The sequence below is a fragment of the Aspergillus candidus genome (assembly GCF_002847045.1).
Source record: "Aspergillus candidus strain CBS 102.13 unplaced genomic scaffold BDW47scaffold_8, whole genome shotgun sequence".
In the NCBI taxonomy this organism is placed as follows: Eukaryota; Fungi; Ascomycota; class Eurotiomycetes; order Eurotiales; family Aspergillaceae; genus Aspergillus; species Aspergillus candidus.
The window spans coordinates 1-19083 of NW_020194013.1; the positions used below are offsets into that span (position 1 = coordinate 1).

A 19083-nucleotide genomic window follows, 5' to 3' on the forward strand; every position below is an offset into this window, starting at 1 on the left:
AAAAAAAAGACCAAATATCGCCAGCGATAAATTAGGTATCCGTGGTAAAATAAAAATAAAAAGACAAAGTTTACACCATCTGCAACGGCGTCTCCTTACTGCTCGAGCCTGCCTCCGTGCTCCCATTAGACCCGCTATGCGTGATATGGTCCCACGACAGACTGCGCTCTGGCGCTGTGACGGTAGCGTCTGTCGTTTCCCGCGAGATTTCATGGTACTGTTCTTGAGAAGACGGTTCAAGGAACTCCTCGTGGCGGTAGGTTACCGTGTCTGGGTTGGAGTCGGGGTCGCTGCTGCGGCGCTGTTTGTATTCGTTTGGGTCTTCGGGAAGGCTGCTCCCAGGGGAAAATGGGCTGGGGGTATTGCGCTGTTGGTGGGAGCCACTGTTTCTGTTGAGAGCGTTGATGAAGTTCCTGTGGGTATTGTTGGCGTTGGTGTTGTCGGTTAGGGAAATTTCGGGGGCCCCCTGCTGGCGGATGATGGTGGGGGATTGAATGAGGTTGATCAGACGGTTGAGGATGGCGAACTCCATCATCACCTTGACGCTGTTGGTGATGCCGCCGTAGGCCAGCTTGATGGGCTTGTAGTTGGCGAAGTTGCAGATGAGGATGGATGCGTCGAGGAAGATCACGACGACCAGCACGGTCATCAGGCCGTAAAACATCCGCCTGCCTTCCTCGCCCTTCGCGTCCAGCAAGGACTTAAGGTTGCGTTTCGCCTCCCACATGAAAATGGCCGTGATGATCAACTCGCGGATGCAAGAAAACAAGATTCCCATCTTTTCGAACACCAAGGCTACCGTGGCTACCTTCTTCGTCCAGAACGCGGCGGCGAACAGCGCCGCTAGCGGGATATTGATGACGCAGGTGGTGGTGATGATCATCCACAGGACGAAGGTGACGACTCTACCCTTGGTGACGAGATCGAGGCGCGAGTACAGGATCAGGGCGACGCCCGTGGTCATGAAGACGTAGCCGAATGCTTGCATGACAACATTGGCCTTGGCTGAGCCGACCTGGAAGCCGATCAATGTAGCGAAGACGGAGTACCAAAGGACGCCGGTGGTTGCGCCGATCATGATCCAGAAGTATTTCCCTTGGTAGCGCTTGTAGAAAGTAAAGATCCAGAAATACAATACGACGCAGTTGTACATAGCGATGGCTAGCAAGGCCGTGATGACCAGCGTCATGCTGCGGGTTGCCCCATAGGCGCTTGTGGTGGCCATTTTAGCTCTTCATCAACATATGCCAAAATATGATGAAAACAAAAGTAATGGAGTTGTATGATCAGGTCCAGCAGACCAACCATATATATTAGGAATAGAATAGAGAGGGCGAGTCAACCAAGAAAGAAACAGATCGGTACCCCATAATGGGGACAAAGCCAGATCGATCACCCTATGCCCTCTCCAATTGACGGAGATCGGCGGGTTCTGGACCGAACAGGTTCTGTCTACCGCAATAAACATCCACCATTCACGAGTCAGTCCCTGCACGGTCTGAGATTCAGACCTTCTCCCCGGGTCGAGGCACCTAGCTGCTGGGCTGAACCGAGCCCATGGACGCTTGATGAGAAGGGAAGAGACACGGTCGAGTCGAAGTTTATCCTTTCAGGGCGTTGATTGACATGACCCAATCCGGCGCGCAAGGTGACAGGTCGTAAGGTAGTTGACAGATGAACCCCTTGAGATAATAGAAACGAATGCAGATAAGACCAAAGAAAGAGCCTACTGAACATGGTAATCCCATCTACCATGTTACTACACAAATGCCGTCTTGACATGGTGGGCAATGATGCCTGGCGGGGAGTATAGGCGCACGGCCTGCACGTAAAAATTGCATTCGAGATCCCATCTTATTGAAGGGGCATGTCTGATTGCACAGGCCATGGTAATTCAGTCAGTACCCGTGTTCTTTTTGCGGGGACCGGGTTGTCGTTTCCCATCACGGCAACGATCCAAACGAACCATGGTTTGCGGGGGGGAGAGGTGACGCTGGCCCCACCGAGACTGGAACCCTCGACATCCTGACTCGAGACCGAGAACAAAGGAAAAGGAGGCAAACCCAGAGCCAGATGCATCTATCTCGTTTTGATGGGTGTGACTGGCGTCTAGCGGGAATTTGTGGCGCTTTGGCCAACCTTGAGAACGCCTCCGTCTGCGCACAGTGATCGTTTCTTTGTTCTCGGGCCCCCCGTTATCGATTCTAAGGTTTCATGGAGCAATATGTCAATGTCAGAGGCTTTTCTACTCGTTTGATCGGTCAGAAGATTTGCGTCCACCGACTGAATTCGCCGCACATGGGGGGGGGGAGGGGTAACTTCGCGACCACTGCACGAAAACCCTAATAGCCCTCTCCCACCATTATGGAAGGTGATATCAGTACCATGGGTTAGCTGTATGGTCGATCTCGGACTACTCATGGTTTAACCATGGTGTTGGATCTAATGAGGGTAGACTTGAAAGTCTCGCCTGTCGAGGAGATCACCCCCGGGGTCGTCCAATGCAGGGACCTCGTGTAGAATGGTGCCTGCATGTGACGATCGTCAAATAGACATTGTCATATTCGAGTAGTCCAGCCATTTGTTGTCAGAAAGATATTAGCACGGCACTGCCCCTGGAGGTTATCTCGACATCCTGGTCAATTACAACAGGGTGGATATATATCAAGGTTGATATTCGATAGACTTAGGGACAGAAAAATACCCATTTAACCAGCTGAGAGGAAAATAGAAAAGGAGAGAAATGTGTTTATACAAAGAAAGGTATGCAGTGGTGATGGCTGTTGATGTAGTTGACGTTGAAGGAGAAAGACAGTCAGGTGGTCTGTGCGTGACGGCTGACAGCTTCTCTTCTTCTCCCTTGTCTCAACTCTGCGTCTCCACATCTTCAACCTCATCTTCTTCTTTCTACCTGTCACCCTCACTCTCGTTTTCCCAACCTTGTCTCGATCGACACCTTCCCCTCCTTTCTTTTCATTGATTTAAGTTTTCGCTTTTCCGTTTTTCACTTCCCTTTGTCTCACAAATAATGTCGCCCGTGGGACTCCGATGAGATCCTGATCAAGCCACCGTCGCCATGGTCTCCCTATGGCCCTTCAAGGTCCGTCGGCGAGAGATCGCACCGATCGCCCGTTTGCAGTGTACTGACCTCTCCTCAGGGTGAAGACAACTCCCCCGCCTTTTTCGAAAAGACTCTCGCTAGTCTCTCCTCCAAGATTACCCAGTCCACCACCCGTCTGGACACAACCCGCCAACATGCCCGCCGCTTCAAAGCTCTTTGGACCCTCTACACCACATTCGCCTACCTTCTCTACTCCATCATCTTAGCTCTAGTCCTAGGCTGGCAGAACTGGGGTGTCGCCGAATATGCCGCCATTGCCGGGGGTCCCGTTGTGTACGTCTTTCCCCACCCACAGTTCAACATCCCCCTTTGTACCCCCTTTCGTACTGACCGGTGTAACCAACAGGATCTACGCTGTTCGCGCCCTCGCCACCCGCTTCTACGACTTCCGAATCAGCAAAACCCAACGCTACCTGGATGAGCTTCAAAAGCAACGCGACGAGACTATCGAAAAACTCAAAGCCGCCACAAAATATAATTCCACGCAGCAGCTCCTCGAGAAGTACGCCGGCGATTCTCCGAGGCAGCAACCACGCCCAAAAAGCAGTGACGACAGCCATAAGCCCTCTCCCAAGCAGAGATCTCAACAACAGCAACCCCCGGTTGAGCGCACCGGGATTCCCCCGCCACCAACGGCTAACATTCGCCGCCCCTCACCGCCGGGCCCGTCCACTCCTCAACAGCAACAATCCCTCCCTCCACAGCAGATACCGTCGCCGAATGTCCCTCCTCCGCAGCCTTCACCAGCCTTCGATGATCCAGGCTTCGCACCCAACGCCTTCCCCAGTGCCCCGCAATACGTCGAACAGTCGCACTGGTACGACCGCCTCCTCGACGTGCTACTCGGCGAAGACGAAACGCAACCCAAGAACCGCACGGTGCTGATCTGCAGCACGTGCCGACTGGTCAACGGACAGGCGCCGCCGGGCGTGAAATCGTTGGAGGAGCTAGGCCGCTGGCGATGCTGCGGCTGCGGGGCGTGGAACGCTGAGAAGAGCGAAGCCAGTAAAGTTCTGGCTGGGATCAAAGATCAGCACCAGGAGGCTGCCGAGCCGGCGTGGGAGCCTGTCTCTAAAACCGATGCGGCATCAGTAGGAGATGGCACGGACGATGGGGTTATGGTGGCGAGCAGTGAGGACGATCTGGCGGAGTTTCGGGGGTCGGACGCAGAGGCTGACCAGGAGGAAGAGGAGAAACCGGAGCCGAGTGTGAAGGGGAAGCGTGGACGGGGTAAAAAGAAGGGCTAGTGGATGGTTTACGCAACTATGATTTGTAGTATCCACATACTCTATTCACTTTTATCTTGCATGGCGGTGTTTGTTTATAGATAGCCATATGATCCCTGTGCCATAGTACTCTAATCACTCGAACTACATATACTCTGATATTCATCACCAGGATCTGTACGTCCTCAAATGTTTACCTATCTCGTAGATATATATAACACCTAAAGCAACCCCCTCCACTTCTCAACCACCAATGAATCCAAGCAATCCACCTACAACCCCATCTTCACATCCAAAACAGCATCACCCTCCCCCATAACCACATCCTTCCCACTCCCACTCCCACTCCCACCCCCAACCCTCTCCATCTCCACCTCCCTCCGCTCCAACAACCCCACAACCTCCAACGCAGCCCTAACCTCCGCCTCCTCCCCAGCCGCACACCCCTCCACAACAACCACCTCCTCCATCTCCCCCTCCCCATTCAAACCCAGCCCCAACCTCCCCACACACCTATAACTCGCCTCACCCCCCACCCCCTCCGCCACCACCCTCCTCAACTCAAACTCCACCGCACTCCTCGCCAACCTCATCGCCACATTCTTCGGATGCACAACCTCCACCCCCTCCCTCAACACCCTCCGCAAATAATCCATCAGCCCCAGCCGCTCCGCAAACCGCTCGCACGCGCTCAGCGCGCCGCCCGAGTCGACGAATATCGCGCCCAGGATGCTCTCGACGATGTCGGAGAAGAATTTGTCGGCGTTGAGCTGGGACAGCGCCAGCCACGGGTAGCTGGGGGAGGAGTGGAGGGCGGTGGAGATCTCGGTGTGGAGGGTGCTGTGGCGGGTGAGGGCTGCTTCGCGGGCGGCTTTTATGGCGAAGCTTTGGGAGCGCATGAAGTGCCAGAGGGAGAGGCTGGTGCTTTGTGTGTGGACGGTTATGTTTGGGGTTGTTGTTTTGGGGGACGAGGCGGAGGTGGGGGAAGGGGGGGAGATTTTGGCGGTTGTGACATCTTGTGTGTAGGAGAATTCCATGCAGAGGAAGGCGAGGAGGTGAGCGTTGACGAGGGCGTGTTTGATCTTCGTCATTTCGCCCTGGGGGATTTCCGCGGGATGGGCTATTATGGCGCCGACGATGATCATGTCTAGGACGGCGTCACCGAGGAATTCGAGGCGCTGGTAGGATTGGGTGGAGGAGTCGTATTGGCAGGAGGGGTGGGTGAGGGCTTCGATGAGGAGGGAGGGGTTGGTGAAGGAGTAGCCGATGTGGTGCTCGAGGAGGGGGTCGACGGTGTACGCGTCGGGCTTTGGTGGGAGGTGCAGCGGGACGGCGGGGATGTCGAGCTTTTCGACGTCGACGCTGGGCAGGAAGCGCTGGAGGCAGGCGTGGGCTTTGGAGAAGCCGCCGTCGAGGTAGGCTGCGCCGATGAGGGCTTCGACGACGTCGGCGAGGACTTTGGTGGAGAGCTTTCGCTGGGTTGGGGTTGTGGATTGGAGCTTTGAGGAGATGAGGGGGAAGATCCATTTGCGGGGGGTGAACATCTTGCTGATGATGAAGGCGTCGAGGCCTGTTTCTAGTGCTGCTTGGGCGAGACGGGAGTTTTGCACGATTGCGTCGCGGCCTTGGGAGAGGTAGCCTTCGTGCCAGTTGCCGTGCTCGTAGAAGAGCTGGCAGGAGGCTGTGAATTTGAGGACCGAGTCCCCGATGAACTCGTAGCGTTGGTAGTTTGTTAGGGACTGTGCGGATGGGGTCGTGATGGCTGTGATGACGTGCTGGGTGTCGCTGAAGTTGATGTCTCGTAGGATGGTTTCACATAGTTTGGTCGCGACCAGCTTCGCTTCGAGTGTACTGAGGACGGTAGAAACGAACAGGCCGAAGAAAGACTGCGAATACGGAAGCCGGTCTATTGTGCATCGGTCCGCGGATACCAGGCGCACCTTTCGGGGACTTTCCAGCACTGTTTCTGCAGCTTTTTCAACTGGCTCGTTAGTAGCCAGAGTTTGCTGCCTCAGGAAGTTTTTCCGCCGGGGAAGGGCATCGCATTCCAATTCTGGAGTCTCCCCTTTGCGTGCGCGCCATCTTTTGAACCGCAGCGGTTCGTTGTAACACGTCAGGTCCCGAACAACACCGACCTTATCGAATTCGTGTTGTCGGGTGTATACGTCCATAGCAGGCTCAGTTCCCTGGTTCTCCAAAAGCCACTTTCCCAGTTCCTGTCGCGGCAAGTCGGGGCCGAAAAGGGCTATGTAGTCCCGTCCGGGAGCGAGCTGCTGGCGGGATATTGCCTGCACATACAACGCAGTGATATTCTCCATCTCATCCTTGTCATCGGCTGTCAGTGCCGGCACCCGCTTGGTGTCCTCAAACAGCAACTCATACGTAGTATCACTGTCCCAGAACAGGGTCACTGGATCAAGTTCTGGTAGCATTGTAGGCACAGTTAAAGTCATAGACAACTTATGGTCGCCACTCTCCCTCGATCGCACGACTATCCGAGTCTGATGGACATCAGGCGACGACCACGAGTGAGCCCAGTCCGCCCATGGATCGTACTGCTCCAAGCTATCTATCATGGAAGGCAAGTCAGAACGATCACCCATTCCAAGCTCTTTCTTGTCCGTCAGTGGCAGCAGATTATCGTTGACGAGCCCAAAGTGGTAGAGGGCCTTATAGGTTTGGAAAGCCGCTTCTTTCATCGCGGCGCGCTCTGTCTGCCACCACCTCTCACCGGAAGTGCGGCGCACATGCGGATGCACACAAGTCGGTAAGGTGACTGTTCCTTTCAAGAATCCCGCACCGTTGGCCTCGTAAGAGAACTCCGGGATGTTGTCAACGTACGCCTGTTGTGGGAGGACGGCGCAGAAGTGGTACAGGTGAGACACGGCCATGTCTGCAGTCAGCAAGGCGCTGTAATTTCGTCAGTGTACTTCTGTAAATTACGGCGGAATCTCATCTTACCCAGTAGATTGAACCTCAAACCTCTCCTTCACAACCTCAAGCATATTCTCCAACTCCAACGCCTCCTGCGACTTTCTCTGCTCATCCTGATACGCCTCGATCATAGCCTTTTCAAGCACCTGCCACTTAAGCAGATCCGCAGACTCATCATCCACAGGGAGCATAATAACATATGTAGACTCCTTCCGCCGCGCACGACCACGCCGCTGCACAAACGACTTCAAGTTCGGCGGCTTGTCAAAGCACACCACCACGCTGCACGCACTAACATCGATGCCTTCTTCCAGGACATCCGTGCCCACAATGAGGTTCTTGGTGCCGCTCTGGAATTCGTCCAGTGTACTGCGCTGCATCTGAGCACTGAGAAATTCTCCCAGGATATCTTTGCGGCTGCCGCCGCCGGACCAGCCGACGTAGGCAGCACAGCGGAAGTGGTCTCTCGTTCGAGGATGGATAGATAACAGATGCGCGATCACGCTGACCGTTACCCGTTGCTTCACGAAGATGATCCCCGAGAAGTCTTCGCCTTTGGCGCTATCCAAAAAGTCCATTAGGGCTTGGAATTTGGCCGAGACTGGGAAATCATCCGTATTTATATCCGGGACGGGAACTCGCGCCATCAGCTCGACCAGGTAGGCTTTTTCCTCGTCCGTCCAGTCTAGTGCTAGACTTGCGTCGCCGACCCTGGCCGTCAGCTGCTCGATTGACGCGTAGATGAAGTAATTGGCGGCCCATTCTCCGAGCTCTTCGTAGATGTGGCGACTTTTCTCGACGAATCTCCTCAGCTGTTCGGTGCAGTACGTTTTCCGTTTTAGCAGCACCTTCTGCAGTGCTTGTCCTTCGAGCGGGCTCTGACGCAGCTTCTTGACATACGGATCGTTCTCGATATCCAGGGTTTCCCAGGCGCTAATAACGCCCTGCAGGGTCTCGCTCCGGATGCCAAGCTCCGGTTCACTGAATGGATGGTACCAGACTGGTTGGAGCTGGGGCCGGTGGACATGATTGAGTAATTCGAGCCGGTGGGTGCGAGGTGTTTTGCAGACGGAGTCGAGGTTCGATTCAATCAATCTGTTGACAGTCAACTCCGATACATTGAAAAGCGGTGATATTTCATTAGGGCAAAGACGAGAAAATGAATATGAACAACCCAACTTACAGCAACTCATAATGACTAGACTTCTTCACCGGACTAGCCGTCAGGCCTAAAATCCGCGGAACAGCATCTCTGCCCAGCTTCGCCAAGGCAGGATGGTAAAAATCCTGCATGATCTTATTTGCCGGATGGCGCCGCATACAATGGTGGGCTATGTCAATCAGCAACATTTCCCAACCTTGTCACAAAAGAAACCAAGAAATTTCAGAAAACAGGAGGGAGGGAGACGTAGCGTCTCAAAATAAACCCTAGAAGATCGTAACACACCTTCATCAAAAACAATCAACCCCAACTGCGCAATCCTCACAAAGCCATGGCTCATCGCATCAGCCAGCACAGCATGTGTGGAAACAACGACCTGCATATCATTGAGGACCGCATCCCAAATAGCCTGTTCAGTCCAGCGCTCGACCTTGTCCAAGCTAGTGAGGGTGCGCGCTCGCACAGCGGGTAAATTCTCCGCGATGACGCGATGCTGTTGGAGACAGAGCGCAACAGTAGGTGCCAGGAACCATATCAACTATGGTGTGATAGGGGGTTGGTTAGCTAGCTATAGTTATATCTAAGATTGAACTTAGGCTGGGGTATGTATCAGTCAGGCTAGCTAGTTTTACCTTTTGCGGGTTGCAGCTTTCGAGTTCGCGGGTGATGCGTAGGAGGGCTCTGTAGTATCATTGTGTTTAGCAATCAAGATATATCATATTATTTGTATAGTCTTGGTGGGATTCAGAAAGCCGTTGGATCATAAGGTAGGCGACTATGACATTAAGTGACTAGAGAAGTGTGGGGTAGGTGGGGCTAGCAATATATTCATTGAAATGTGGGCGCGTACACATGTGTCTTTCCACTGCCCGTATCCATCTAACACTGTCTGTCAGCTTGTCTATCATCAAAAAGAGAGCTGAGATATAAACCCACCGCAACGATGATATTGCCCTTCATACTCTCCTCCAACATCTCAAGCTGGTAACTCCGGGGTTTGTAGAGGGGCGCTGCAGAAGGGCTAGCGGGGATGGAGATGGGTGAAGAAGCCATTCTGCGGTGCAGCTGCCACTCTATGGCACACACAAACACACACTCTACTAGTATTGTAATATGTTATCTCTGTCGCTAGGGACAGACTTCATGGGTAGGAGAAATGAGGGTGATGGAGAAGAGAGAAGTGGGAGTGTTGTTTGTTTGTGTGGGGTAACTAGAGAGAGAGAGAGCTGCTTATCGGATTAGCTCTTATCATCACCGCCTTTGTTGGCTCTGGTGGATAATGAAAGGGTGGAGATTAATGCTTCTGGGTTGTCTATTCACTGTGCTTGGCTGGTCTTTGTGCTAAGACTGCAGGTCTTGTGCTGCAGATCATGTCCAATCTTGAATCCACAGTACGTACAAAGTACTCCGTAGCACATTGACTTATACTGATTCGGTCAACGAGTGGATCTTGGTTCATCAGGCACGTGGGATTGACATGGGAGATCCCGCTATAATATGCAAAAAATCCAATCCATAGGATTCTCCTTGTTCTACACAGATAGATCAATGGGTAGAAGATGGATGATAGATTATGAACATGCAAATCGCAATAACAACAAGCATATGCCAGGGACTCAAAAGTTCGAATGAACAACTCCCATACTAAGTAAATGACTAGGTACTACTCCGGCCCAAATATCAGAAACGAAGCGTAAGAAGAAAACATCCGAGCTATTAAAAGACAGCCACCGTGGTTTCCCATCTGTATCTAAGCTTCAAAAGGCAAAGCAAAAGTGGCATTTTCAAATCCGGACCACAAAAGCCAAACACCGCTCCCCTCCGAGGGCCGGAATCAAAAACCGAAAAGCAATCGCGCCATACACCGGGATTGAGATACACGAAAGAAATAAGGTAGAAGAAAAAAAAATAATAAATGATAAAAGCGGAATCAGAGCATAGGCCAGCAAGAACGAGCATGAGCGTGATTAAGATCAGTACAGGTGAGATGAGTCGTCTCATGATACGACCGGCAAGCCAGACGGGGGCTCAGTCTTCGACACGTCCGGGTCAGTTTGATTCTCGTCGTTCCGCGTGCGACGAGCGCCGGGGAAGTTATGGCCCATAAAGTTCGCCTCTTCGTTGGGGTGCTTCCGCATGCCGAGGCCCGCGACCGCGATGCGGTTCAACGAGTTCATGGCGTCGTTCGGGCCGCCCGTCTGGTTCGGAGGCGGGTTTTGCTGGGCGTTCGGCGGGGGCGCCGGAGCGCCGGGAGCACCGCCATGCGCGTTGCCCGCGGGGGGCATGGGCATGTCCGCGCGGGACTGACTCAAGTCGATATTGGCCGGCAGGTCGGGAACTTCACCCTGGGACTCCAGTAACCGAGACTGCAGGTTGATGATGTACTCGCGCAGCTGGTAGTTCTCATTCTGCAGGCCTTTCACCTGGTCGGACATGCCGTCAAACCCCTTGACCTGCTCCTCCAATTTCCGGATGTAGCTTTCCTTGCGTTGACGGAACGCCCGCTGCGTGGATCAGTCAGCCATGAAGCACCTAGGAGAGGAAAGAGGGTGGGGGGTAGGTGCGTACCTGCGCCGCTCGGTTCTGGGCCGCCCGCTTGGAAGTCGACAACGGTCGCTTGCCATATGTCTTGGGCGATTCGGGACCCCCCACGGATTCCGGCTGGGGAGGGGTCTGAGGGGGTCCAGCGAGCATGGTCGCTCCCGAGATGGCGGGGTCGATGTTGTTTTGATCGCGAGGGCTGGCCGCGTTAGGCTGCATGTGCGGCGGCGGTTGGGCTTGGGGTTGCGGTCGCGCCTGCTGAGGGTGGGACAGGTGCTGATGAGCAGCTAGGAGCTGATCATGGAGCACTATACGGGTGTCGCGTTAGCTTTTTTGATTTTCCCCAGGGTTGACCAGGAGCCGAGGCCGGTCAGCGTCGACGGAGAGTGGCTCCGCTGCGACGCGTTCTCCGTCTCTCATGGCCGACAACACGGCCAGGAAGGATCTTATCACGTACCCTGATCCGCATGGTCCTAGAGAGTAAACAATCAGCATCGACCTTCTTTCCACGGCTGAGACCCATCCGTTCGACGCGACCGGAGCTCGGCGGGTCCGGAGCACGATCGCGACCGACGGGGAGTTATTTTCCCACGTCACGTCACCGTTCGCCACCCCCGGAGTGGACATCGCGATGGATCGCGACGGTATACAGAGCTACATCTCTCCGGGGTGGGCAGGGCGATCTGATGACAAACCGTGAGGAGAAGCAGTTGCTTACCTGAGCAGAAGTTTGCATGCTTGGATGCGGCGCCGGAGCTAGTGTAGGCTGCATCGAGAGGTATGGACAATCACGTAGAAGACGCGCCCGAGACACGAATCACCACCAATTCACGCCGAGAAAGGCCGGAATCAGTCGGGGAAACTCAGAAAAAAAGGAGAATATCGAGGAGAAGACAGCAAGGGATCCAATACTGGAGGGGACTCTCGATTGATAGACCAGGACGAGCGATGAGGTAAGCAGATAGAGGGAAGTTAGCTGCGTGAGTACTAAGCAGACTAAGGATTGTTATGAAGATGACTGGGTTAGGGTGGTGATCTCGTAAGCAGGAGAGGATTTTTGGGGGGAAGGAGGATTAGTTAAAATATCAGTCAGAAAAAGAGAAAGAGAGGAGGGAGAAGAGCGAGAGGGAAACCGGGTGGGAAAAAAGTGGGCGAAGGGAATGTGGTAACAGTGGCTGAACCGTCCATGGAAAACGGAAGTCGAAATCGGTGACCGACATTGCCGGTACTTACATTCCAGTCATCATTCTGACCATCTCAAATCACCTTTGGTCTCTGATATTTGTGTCTGTATCTTATATTCATGCTATTATTATTCCTATTTTTCAACTTTATTATTTGACTGATGGATAAAAATAGCCATGATATAGACAACTACATCTGTTATGTAAGTGTATGGAAATATAATACCAGTAATCATGATAACATACGATGACGGAAAGATGACTGATCCACATCGGTGCTGAGTCATCCCACCTCATCTTCCACGTCTTTCCGGTCCAAGCGTCAACCCCTCACCTCGGCTGCCATCCGTCTCCAATCATTCCATTCTTTCCATGGAATCAATGACAGTGGAAAACATGATGGTTCACCGGTCATCCCATGACTTACTCCATCTACAGGGACAGCTCTGTAAATAACAGTATGCAGCCAAGATGGATACAGCTCTTCCGGCTTCCGGAATTGGATGGTGACATAACGTCTGACTAAGAGTGGGTCTGAGTCAGCTGTGTCTGGCTCGGGTTGCAACCTCAGGCAACATTGTTGATGGCGCAGTCTTATTAGGGTTCGCTGCCTTATATCCATTTGATGGAGAGGTATACATAACTTTATGCGAAATATAGGAAAAGTAATCAGCCGAAGGAGGAATCTTTAAGAAAGAAATAATATAAAGAGTCTACTTTATATAGGTAAGCCAGCTAATATGCCTGGAGTATCAGACAACCATGTTGGCTGCATGGATATGGAATTTCTAAAGTTTCAGAATTCCATCTCTAGATGATTCAGTAGTCTTCAGGAGGAAAAACTTTGTCTGTATCGTAAAGATCATATATGTGCAGAGTACTTCATGTTAACATCCATACCAAGCCACATGTTAGGTGATAAAGTAACTTTATCTTCAAAAGAAATTTAGGATTTCACAATTAATTTAGCATGTCTTCTCCAGTGATTGATTATATCTTCAGAAATAATTCTAGGTGATCAGATTCTTCTATCTCAAGAGGTAAGTTAAGTTATTCTTGTTAAATGGCTCTCATATTCACTTCTCACATATTCACTGATGTTCATACTCTTCATCCGTTCATTCTCTTTTCTTCTCCTCTATCCTTTTCTCTTCCTTTCTTCTCCTCCATTCTGTACTCTCTTCATCTGGTCTATCTTTTTCTTGCTTCTCGTCCTATACCTAAGGTCTCTTCATCATACATATTGTGACTTGGCTTTACCTCTCAAAACCTAAGAAACCTGTGCCTACTTGGTCAACATATCAACAATCTCATACCATGGATCTGATGCTGATACTGATGCTGAAGTGAAAATGCCTCCAGCCAGAGGCGCTGACGAATCGTGGGGTATCATGAACGACCTACCCTCAGACTATGTGCGCATGCATTACCATAGCATCTCCAACTTGAGAATGGTCGTCAACAACGTGCGTGATATCCTGGAGAGAGATGGAAGTGGAAATCAATACATCCTCATTCTTGGACTGCCGGAAAGAATGCGCAAGCGGCTTCTGGACGAAGATAATCTCATCGGTGTCAGTGTTCGACTGGAGTTGGATGGTACTTCTGCCGTTGTCAAGATTCCTACAGCTGAGCATGAAGCATGCACAACTGAGCTCATGTACGAAATTCGAGCGATTTGCTCCAACATGGGCATTCCCCCCTTCGATGTCATGATGGGAGGAGCCACGACCCACAAGATGCCGGGTGGACAGCGTGCAAAGCAGCCAGATCAATGTTTGTGGCCTGCCGACCGACAGCCCCTTGCAGGTAGACCCCATGGTTGGCCGACTGTGGCGATTGAGACCGGGGTCGCCGAGTCTCTTGCGCGCCTCCAGCAAGATGCTCGCTGGTGGTTTGAGAATTCTCTGGGAGCAACCCGCATTGTCTTGGTCATGAGTATCAACCGAACCGGTCACAGAATCATCATCCAAAAATGGCAACTAGCACCTCCTAGCACTCCATCACCGCTCACAAGATTGAGGATTGACCAAATACGTACGCGGCCGCCTCCAAGGGTCCAGCAGGCAGCCAACCTCCAGCAGCCCTATGTAGCCCAAGAAATCGAGATCAGTCCTACGGGGGTTTTGGGCGCCCCGCTTGTTTTGGATTTCCGTGCGGTGCTGGACCGTCTGCCGAGTGGAGAGGAAGCTGATATTGTGATCCCGGAGGATGTCTTGGTGCGGTGTACCCGTTCGGTTTGACTCCAGAGAGAATGAGGGCGGGGGGGTGGTCTAGCTCAGTTCTATTCGATGTAGATTGATACTACTCCATAATGAATTACGAAGTATATAAAACTTGCCCACAGTGTAACATCTACATGATTATTCATACACAATCTATATTGTAAAGGATGCACGCAATCTCGTTTCTATAACTAAACCGAAAAGTTATATCACTGCCTCTTCTTCTCATGCGACGACAGCGCCTGGATCATCGACTCGCCCACCTGCGCAGACTCGCGCCACCCCCTCTGACGCATCCAGAAGCGCTCCGCCGAGTCCATCCCATGGCGGGACCACCGACGCGCATCGTCCTCCAGCGATTTGCGCGTGATCTCCGGAATTTCGCCCGTCTCGTCTGGCTGGGGAGCAGACTGCTCTTCCTCGTCGTCGCTGCTCCGGGCGGCGATGGTGGAATCTAGGTACTTCTTGCGCAGCAAGTAGCAGTCTGTGCGCTCCTGGCGGACGTTGGGCGGGTCCATCTTGGAGAGGGTGGCGCTGACGGCGTAGCGCACCATGAGGTACAGGTGCTCGGAGAAGAAGATGGTGAGCAGGAGGGCCCAGCCTGTGATGGCGGTGGGCGCACCGTTCGGCCGGACGTTGAACATGTAGACTAGGGCGGAGCTGGTGATGCTGCCTGTCCAGGAGAGAAATCCGAGGCTGTCGAGCCAGGGCCCGATGGTGTCAGCGCGCTGGGGCGTGGGACGCTTGCATTCGACGCAGATCTTGAAGAAGTCGGAGCGCAGCTCGATCCAGTTGTTTACGAGGAATGACACGGGTACGAGGGGCCATGTGGTCGAGAAGAGGGCTAGGTAGCCGAACTGGATGCACATCTCGCGAAGGTCGTCCGTCACGTCGTAGTCTTCCAGTTCTGCCTCATTGCGGACGCGCTTGAGGAACTCCACCTCGTCCTTGTGGTCGTTAAATGTGATTGGTGGGGCTTTCTTCTCATCGGACTGCTCGCCCGCGCCGGCCTGCGCTAGCTTTCTGCGGTTGTACGCCTTGTATTCGCGCATCAGGCGCTGCTTGAGAATCGGCACGATCGTCTCCATGGCAAAGTTGACTGCCTGCGCCGTGACAGTGAAGTAGATGACCTGCTTGCGCAGACGGTCCGGGTCGATGCTGAAGTCGGTGCGCGCCGTCGTGGCATGCTCCTTAGAAACGAAGGGGCGGACGGTCAGGTGGAAGACATCGAGGTATGGTACGATAAGGCTGGCGAATGGGACGTAGACAAAGGCCGTCAAGAACACGGGCAGGTACGAGGTGATGAAGTTGATAACAAAGGTCTTTTGCGTCATGGCCACATCGTACGCAGCCTGAGTCTCGTAGTTTTCGTAGTCGTTGAGTCTGGTCGCGACGGACAGGAGAACCGCACTCATGGTGGGAATGAGGGCAGACAATAGAATGGTGGGAATGAAGACCTAAACAATTAGTCCCTGCAATGATATTATACAATGTGTGACTCACCAGGTAGGTCTTGAGTGGCCCGTTGTAAACCTCCGAGATGAAGATCTCGATCGCAAAACAAGTCGCAATGATAAGCCCCAAGGCTGCCGTGACTAGTACCGCAAAAGGCACCTGGAGAAGCTGTCGACACGTCCGCTTCACCGTGGGGAAAGTCCCCCGTGTCTCACCCGTGCTTGCATCGTAGATCTCCTTTTCAGGTTTGAATTCGCGTCTCTTCTCACGAACGGCGGAAACCCCTTTTGTCTGCCAGCGACAGCTGAGATCCTCCTCCTGGCGCTTCCAATACTCGATGAATATAATGCACCACAAAGCATTGACGACCGTGTATATAATCGAAAACGACCCCAGCAGCAACCAGCACGAGAATCCAAAGGCCGCGGGAAAGAGGAGGAACCTAAAGTAGCATTGCAAGAAAGAAAAGTAGAATCCGACCTGTAGATTTGTTAGTGTCCGGTCGTTAACCACGAGTCTCGTTCACATACGCTCTCGCCGAATGCATCGCGAATATAATCTATGTCCTCCGTAGACAGGAAGGTTTTGCTGTTGAATGCCCGCATGCACTGCTTGTTGGCCTCGTCGTCATGCAGGGGGAAAATCGCCTTGACGTTCTTCCATTCGCCATACTTCATCGTGATCCCAGCACCACCGGCATCTTTGGGCACCGTTATCATATGGTATATCACGCGCAAGCGCTCCCCCTCGGTTTGCGGCTCAGCGGACTCCTCGGGCTCGGGCTCGGTGTTACGGACGCCATGCAACCAATCACGAATTCTACCGCAAAGAAAAACCGTTAGACAATAGCCCAGGAAGGTCACTTTACATATGATCGTACTTACCGGGACTGGTAGATCGCTCGTTTCAGACGGTGTTTCTTGGCCGCGCGGACAAAAACCAGCAACGACTCCTCATCGCCCTGGCGGACTTCCGACTGAAGTCCTACTTCGGACAGACTCCGCAGCAGCAATTCAAACTGTTGAGACGCCTGGGAGATGTCTGGAGAGGTTTAGGTATCTGCGTGGCTCGTCCAAGTGCTGAGGGAACCTACCCGTGTCTGCGAAACTATATTGGATGACGTAGTCCACATGATTGTTGTGTTCAGCGCTGATTTGCGCGGAGGTGGCCATTTGGCTGAAAGGGTGGAATTCTACAGTAATCCCATGAACCGACGAAGAAGAATGATGTTGAAATAGGGAGAAGGAGGTCGAATGAGAGTAAGGGGCAAGAGAATGTCAAGAAACGGGATGATTTTCTGGACTTCGGCGCGCTTGGACCAACTCGGACGGCAATGACGACAAGTCTCACCGCCAGACTCCGATCATTTGCCGATCCCAGATCTGGACAATACAGCAATGTAGCCATGTGGATCAGAATCAAAATGTAGGAATTGATATCCTGTTTATATCTCCACAATGCATATGCATGCCCACATCATGCAGTACGTAGTAAACGCCGATTGACTCGGTTCCCATGATGACATCATATCAAGCCTCTGTTTACCATTGCAACAACCAGATTGGAAGAAACCATTTATCTTGGCTCTCGTGTTTATGTATAGTTTCTCTTCGATTTTGAACATGGAACAGCATCATTCTCAAAATTCCAGGCCAAAACAGCTGGTTATCTGACCCTAGATGCGGTAATACTATCTACTGACTTGTAATTGTTACTGGACAAAGTCGACGTCATTCCATAACAACTGTGAACCACTTCAATGTTGCCAGGATTGACCATACCGATAAGTGGAAGTACCTGGAACGGCTAACATTTGAGCTCTCATAGATAGCAGTACAGTATCTGTTTAGGGCAAGCCCAGAACTATACTAGCCAGCAGTCGAACACATCGCAAGTTGGGAGCACATCCGAGCCGTGTGATCATATTTATAGAGGACGCTAAAGATGTTTTGGATCATTTCCGTCCTTCTTTTTTCTGTTATGTCTCTAGAAGAGTCGCAATCATGGTTATGGTCAGTTTTCGGAAATGTGGACTATCGTCTTGGCGTCTTGAGCGCCGACGACGGACCCCCTAGATGGAAGATTGAATGTTGGCAATCTAGGGCTACATGCAATAATAAATTTCTCTCATTGTCAATTTCAATTGAACAACCCGTGTTCAAAATGTGCAAGGTTGGTTCTTGAGTGCTGGTCATCTTCCCAGACCATCATCCTATGTCTGGATTCCAGCTATCTACCGCTTCAGCTAATAAGAACCATTCCAACCCTCGGGATAGGGCACTATATCGCAATCTTTACAGCTGAGATGGCACGCGAAAGCTCCCAGATGGTCATCTTTCCCCCAAAATAAGATTACCAGGGTTGTAGAGAGGTGTATCAAGTAGAGACTAGCATTTCATCACACTATATCTACCGACTGACATACTAATCCAGTCATATCACTAAGCGCAGTGTCATTGCGTAAACATTATACAAACCACCACGCAGATCACTCTCAATAGCCATTGCCCCAAGTCACAATCCAAAATTATCACACGGTCAGACCTTGAGACCCTATAGAGTAATCATCGTCAAGAACGTGGGTCAAGGCACACTCAAAGACCCCTCCTCGCAAGCTCATACAGACTTTCTCCCGTCGTATGGTCTACCACAACATCCTACAAGAATGCGAAAGCGGGCAGATCATGAACCATAAAGCTACCGATCAGTGTAGATCATAGGGGCTCAGAAGCTACCTACGTTTGCAACAGAGCCACCGGCGAGAGTGTAACTTCAACCAAGACCTCGCTAAATCTACCAACGACAGCGGGGTTCCACTCCTTTTACTCCCGCAGCAGCAGCAGCATATACATATCCTCTACGGAGAGGTGGGTACATACTTTATCATCCCGGTCAATTGCCCGGCCCGGCCTTATCAACCCCCGGCCCCTAAAAACAGTCGCGGTGGGGTCCAAAGGATCTAATCCTCCCCTCGCAACGCAAGGCTACCTCAAGGCCCTCGCCCTCCCCATTACCGGCATCTGACAATCAAACGGACAAAAAAAGGGAAAAAAGAGCTGCAACAAGGATGGTGGAAGGATTCAATGCGCCCTGCGCTATTGATTTGCACTACATGCAGTAGTGCTAGGGGACAGAAACTCAGTAACCCCACACCGAGAGATCTGAATGATTACAACCCTCCTGGGGGGCGCTATATCGGATTGGGTTTCTTCACGGTCTAGTGCGTGATCGCAAG

The 19083-nt window shown here is 52.2% G+C and overlaps 8 protein-coding genes across 8 annotated transcripts; 3 read left to right on the forward strand and 5 right to left on the reverse strand.

Annotated features, from left to right (window-relative positions):
* Positions 1-70: 70 nt before the first annotated feature.
* On the reverse strand, positions 71-1225 carry BDW47DRAFT_134790 (uncharacterized protein; the record flags this gene model as incomplete). Its single annotated transcript, XM_024818168.1, has 1 exon — positions 71-1225. The coding sequence occupies one exon, from the start codon at positions 1223-1225 to the stop codon at positions 71-73; it is 1155 nt and encodes a 384-aa protein (XP_024674406.1).
* Positions 1226-1294: 69 nt separating this feature from the next.
* BDW47DRAFT_101036 (uncharacterized protein) lies at positions 1295-2382 on the reverse strand. Its single transcript, XM_024811580.1, has one exon. It carries the CDS (start codon positions 1780-1782, stop codon positions 1483-1485), a length of 300 nt encoding a protein of 99 aa, XP_024674407.1. The 5' UTR covers positions 1783-2382; the 3' UTR covers positions 1295-1482.
* A 529-nt stretch (positions 2383-2911) lies between these two features.
* On the forward strand, positions 2912-4496 carry BDW47DRAFT_101037 (uncharacterized protein). Its single transcript, XM_024811581.1, has 3 exons — positions 2912-3100; positions 3159-3394; positions 3468-4496. The coding sequence occupies exons 1-3, from the start codon at positions 3077-3079 to the stop codon at positions 4366-4368; spliced, it is 1161 nt and encodes a 386-aa protein (XP_024674408.1). The 5' UTR covers positions 2912-3076; the 3' UTR covers positions 4369-4496.
* A 123-nt stretch (positions 4497-4619) lies between these two features.
* Positions 4620-9496, reverse strand: BDW47DRAFT_123420 (putative RNA helicase/RNAse III; the record flags this gene model as incomplete). The annotated part of the gene is made up of 7 exons (XM_024816045.1): positions 4620-7257; positions 7309-8376; positions 8465-8612; positions 8729-8981; positions 9076-9124; positions 9294-9322; positions 9380-9496. The coding sequence occupies 7 exons, from the start codon at positions 9494-9496 to the stop codon at positions 4620-4622; spliced, it is 4302 nt and encodes a 1433-aa protein (XP_024674409.1).
* Positions 9497-9997: 501 nt separating this feature from the next.
* On the reverse strand, positions 9998-12110 carry BDW47DRAFT_101040 (uncharacterized protein). Its single transcript, XM_024811582.1, has 4 exons — positions 11703-12110; positions 11442-11457; positions 11012-11292; positions 9998-10947 (listed from the first exon to the last, which is right to left on the reverse strand). Exons 1-4 carry the CDS (start codon positions 11754-11756, stop codon positions 10441-10443), a joined length of 858 nt encoding a protein of 285 aa, XP_024674410.1. The 5' UTR covers positions 11757-12110; the 3' UTR covers positions 9998-10440.
* A 1041-nt stretch (positions 12111-13151) lies between these two features.
* BDW47DRAFT_101041 (uncharacterized protein) lies at positions 13152-14433 on the forward strand. Its single transcript, XM_024811583.1, has 2 exons — positions 13152-13208; positions 13516-14433. Exon 2 carries the CDS (start codon positions 13521-13523, stop codon positions 14409-14411), a length of 891 nt encoding a protein of 296 aa, XP_024674411.1. The 5' UTR covers positions 13152-13208; positions 13516-13520; the 3' UTR covers positions 14412-14433.
* A 169-nt stretch (positions 14434-14602) lies between these two features.
* Positions 14603-17020, reverse strand: BDW47DRAFT_123423 (anoctamin family protein; the record flags this gene model as incomplete). The annotated part of the gene is made up of 5 exons (XM_024816046.1): positions 14603-15850; positions 15897-16328; positions 16379-16667; positions 16733-16889; positions 16942-17020. The coding sequence occupies 5 exons, from the start codon at positions 17018-17020 to the stop codon at positions 14603-14605; spliced, it is 2205 nt and encodes a 734-aa protein (XP_024674412.1).
* A 502-nt stretch (positions 17021-17522) lies between these two features.
* Positions 17523-18370, forward strand: BDW47DRAFT_101048 (uncharacterized protein). The gene is made up of 2 exons (XM_024811584.1): positions 17523-18020; positions 18125-18370. The coding sequence occupies exons 1-2, from the start codon at positions 17793-17795 to the stop codon at positions 18230-18232; spliced, it is 336 nt and encodes a 111-aa protein (XP_024674413.1). The 5' UTR covers positions 17523-17792; the 3' UTR covers positions 18233-18370.
* The last annotated feature ends 713 nt before the right edge of the window (positions 18371-19083 follow it).

What these genes read in the sequence shown, in the direction of transcription:
- BDW47DRAFT_101036 (XM_024811580.1), bottom strand. Translation starts at nt 1,782, where the DNA reads ATGTCAAGACGGCATTTGTGTAGTAACATGGTAGATGGGATTACCATG.
- BDW47DRAFT_101037 (XM_024811581.1), top strand. Translation starts at nt 3,077, where the DNA reads ATGGTCTCCCTATGGCCCTTCAAG. An exon ending in TCTCCCTATGGCCCTTCAAG is followed by an intron (nt 3,101 to 3,158) that starts GTCCGTCGGCGA and finishes ACCTCTCCTCAG; the next exon opens with GGTGAAGACAACTCCCCCGC. An exon ending in ATTGCCGGGGGTCCCGTTGT is followed by an intron (nt 3,395 to 3,467) that starts GTACGTCTTTCC and finishes TGTAACCAACAG; the next exon opens with GATCTACGCTGTTCGCGCCC.
- BDW47DRAFT_101040 (XM_024811582.1), bottom strand. Translation starts at nt 11,756, where the DNA reads ATGCAGCCTACACTAGCTCCGGCGCCGCATCCAAGCATGCAAACTTCT. An exon ending in CCCAGAACCGAGCGGCGCAG is followed by an intron (nt 10,948 to 11,011) that starts GTACGCACCTAC and finishes TGATCCACGCAG; the next exon opens with CGGGCGTTCCGTCAACGCAA.
- BDW47DRAFT_101041 (XM_024811583.1), top strand. Translation starts at nt 13,521, where the DNA reads ATGCCTCCAGCCAGAGGCGCTGACGAATCGTGGGGTATCATGAACGAC.
- BDW47DRAFT_101048 (XM_024811584.1), top strand. Translation starts at nt 17,793, where the DNA reads ATGTTTTGGATCATTTCCGTCCTTCTTTTTTCTGTTATGTCTCTAGAA. An exon ending in CCGTGTTCAAAATGTGCAAG is followed by an intron (nt 18,021 to 18,124) that starts GTTGGTTCTTGA and finishes CCCTCGGGATAG; the next exon opens with GGCACTATATCGCAATCTTT.